Source organism: Limulus polyphemus, unplaced genomic scaffold, assembly GCF_000517525.1.
Source record: "Limulus polyphemus unplaced genomic scaffold, Limulus_polyphemus-2.1.2 Scaffold10928, whole genome shotgun sequence".
Lineage (NCBI taxonomy): Eukaryota > Metazoa > Arthropoda > Merostomata > Xiphosura > Limulidae > Limulus > Limulus polyphemus.
In genome coordinates, this window is record NW_013676538.1 from 2,395 (window position 1) to 3,597 (window position 1,203).

Genomic DNA, 1,203 nt, shown 5'->3' on the forward strand with positions numbered 1-1,203 from the left:
GCTTTATATTTATTAAAAGTTATAGTAATATCTTTAGCTTTATATTTATTAAAAGTTATAGTAATATCTTTAGCTTTATATTTATTTTGTTCTTCACAGCTCTGCAATTAGTTTGTCCCATAAATTAATGTGATTGTTCTCTTATAGTGATGTATCTTTAATATTTATCACTGTTCATTCCATTCTTCGCAGCCCTTGTGTGGCAGTTGATGAGGGCTTATACACTTGGCATGCTTACACGTCTAGCAGGAACAGGCAGCCCTCTTATAGAAACTCAGATCGTGGATTGGGTAAACAAAAAGGTAACATTTCGTGTGGTTTTTTAAACCCATGTGGTATAAAGTGTAAATTGGCTGTTCCTTGAATAGCTGAAGATGTTGTTAATACTGACACTTTCCCTATGAAAGAGTATGGGTTGGTGGAGAAAATGTTGAAACTGTAATTAAACTCAAAATCAAGTTCACTTCATTTTTTCAGAAGATATTCGCTACTAAAGAGACATGATAAATTTAATGGTACGTGATACATTAGATCAGTAGGACACAAAATTTGGTTGTCATTTTGTTCCTTTCATTTTTATGAAATTTGCTTAAAAGAACTCCTGATGTACATTTAAATACTAAAACATCTTACTATGTTATAAAACATAATGGAATTAAATACTTTTTTAAGATTTTTTTTAATAATGCCCTTCTCTACTTAACACTATATGCTAAGCATGAATGCAATATTTTATAAGACTTATAAATTCTTTATTTTAATACATTAGACACAATCCACAACCTTGTTCTCAATAATTACGGATATGGTGTGGTGACAGTTCGTATACGACACAATCCACAACCTTGTTCTCAATAATTACGGATATGGTGTGGTGACGGTTCGTATACGACACAATCCACAACCTTTTTCTCAATAATTACGGATTTTTCTGTTACATATATTAAATGTTACATCTACCAAAATTATTTTAGTCTTACAAATCATTCAATTCATCAAAATCCGTAATTATTGGGAACAAGGTTGTGGATTGTGTTGTATACAAATTGTCACCACACCATATCCGTAATTATTGAGAACAAGGTTGTGGATTGTGTCGTATACAAACTGTCACCACACCATATCCGTAATTATTGGGAACAAGGTTGTGGATTGTGTCGTATACAAACTGTCACCACACCATATCCGTAATTATTGGGAACA

At 32.0% G+C, this 1,203-nt stretch overlaps 1 protein-coding gene across 1 annotated transcript in view; it reads left to right on the top strand.

Moving 5' to 3' along the window:
* The window catches only part of LOC111083731 (plastin-3-like), a 7,158-nt gene that overhangs the window by 1,433 nt on the left and 4,522 nt on the right, over positions 1-1,203 (top strand). Inside the window, exon 2 of the mRNA XM_022380396.1 lies at positions 193-302. Within this exon, the coding sequence (XP_022236104.1) occupies positions 193-302 (110 nt within the window). The remainder of the gene's footprint in view (positions 1-192; positions 303-1,203) is intronic.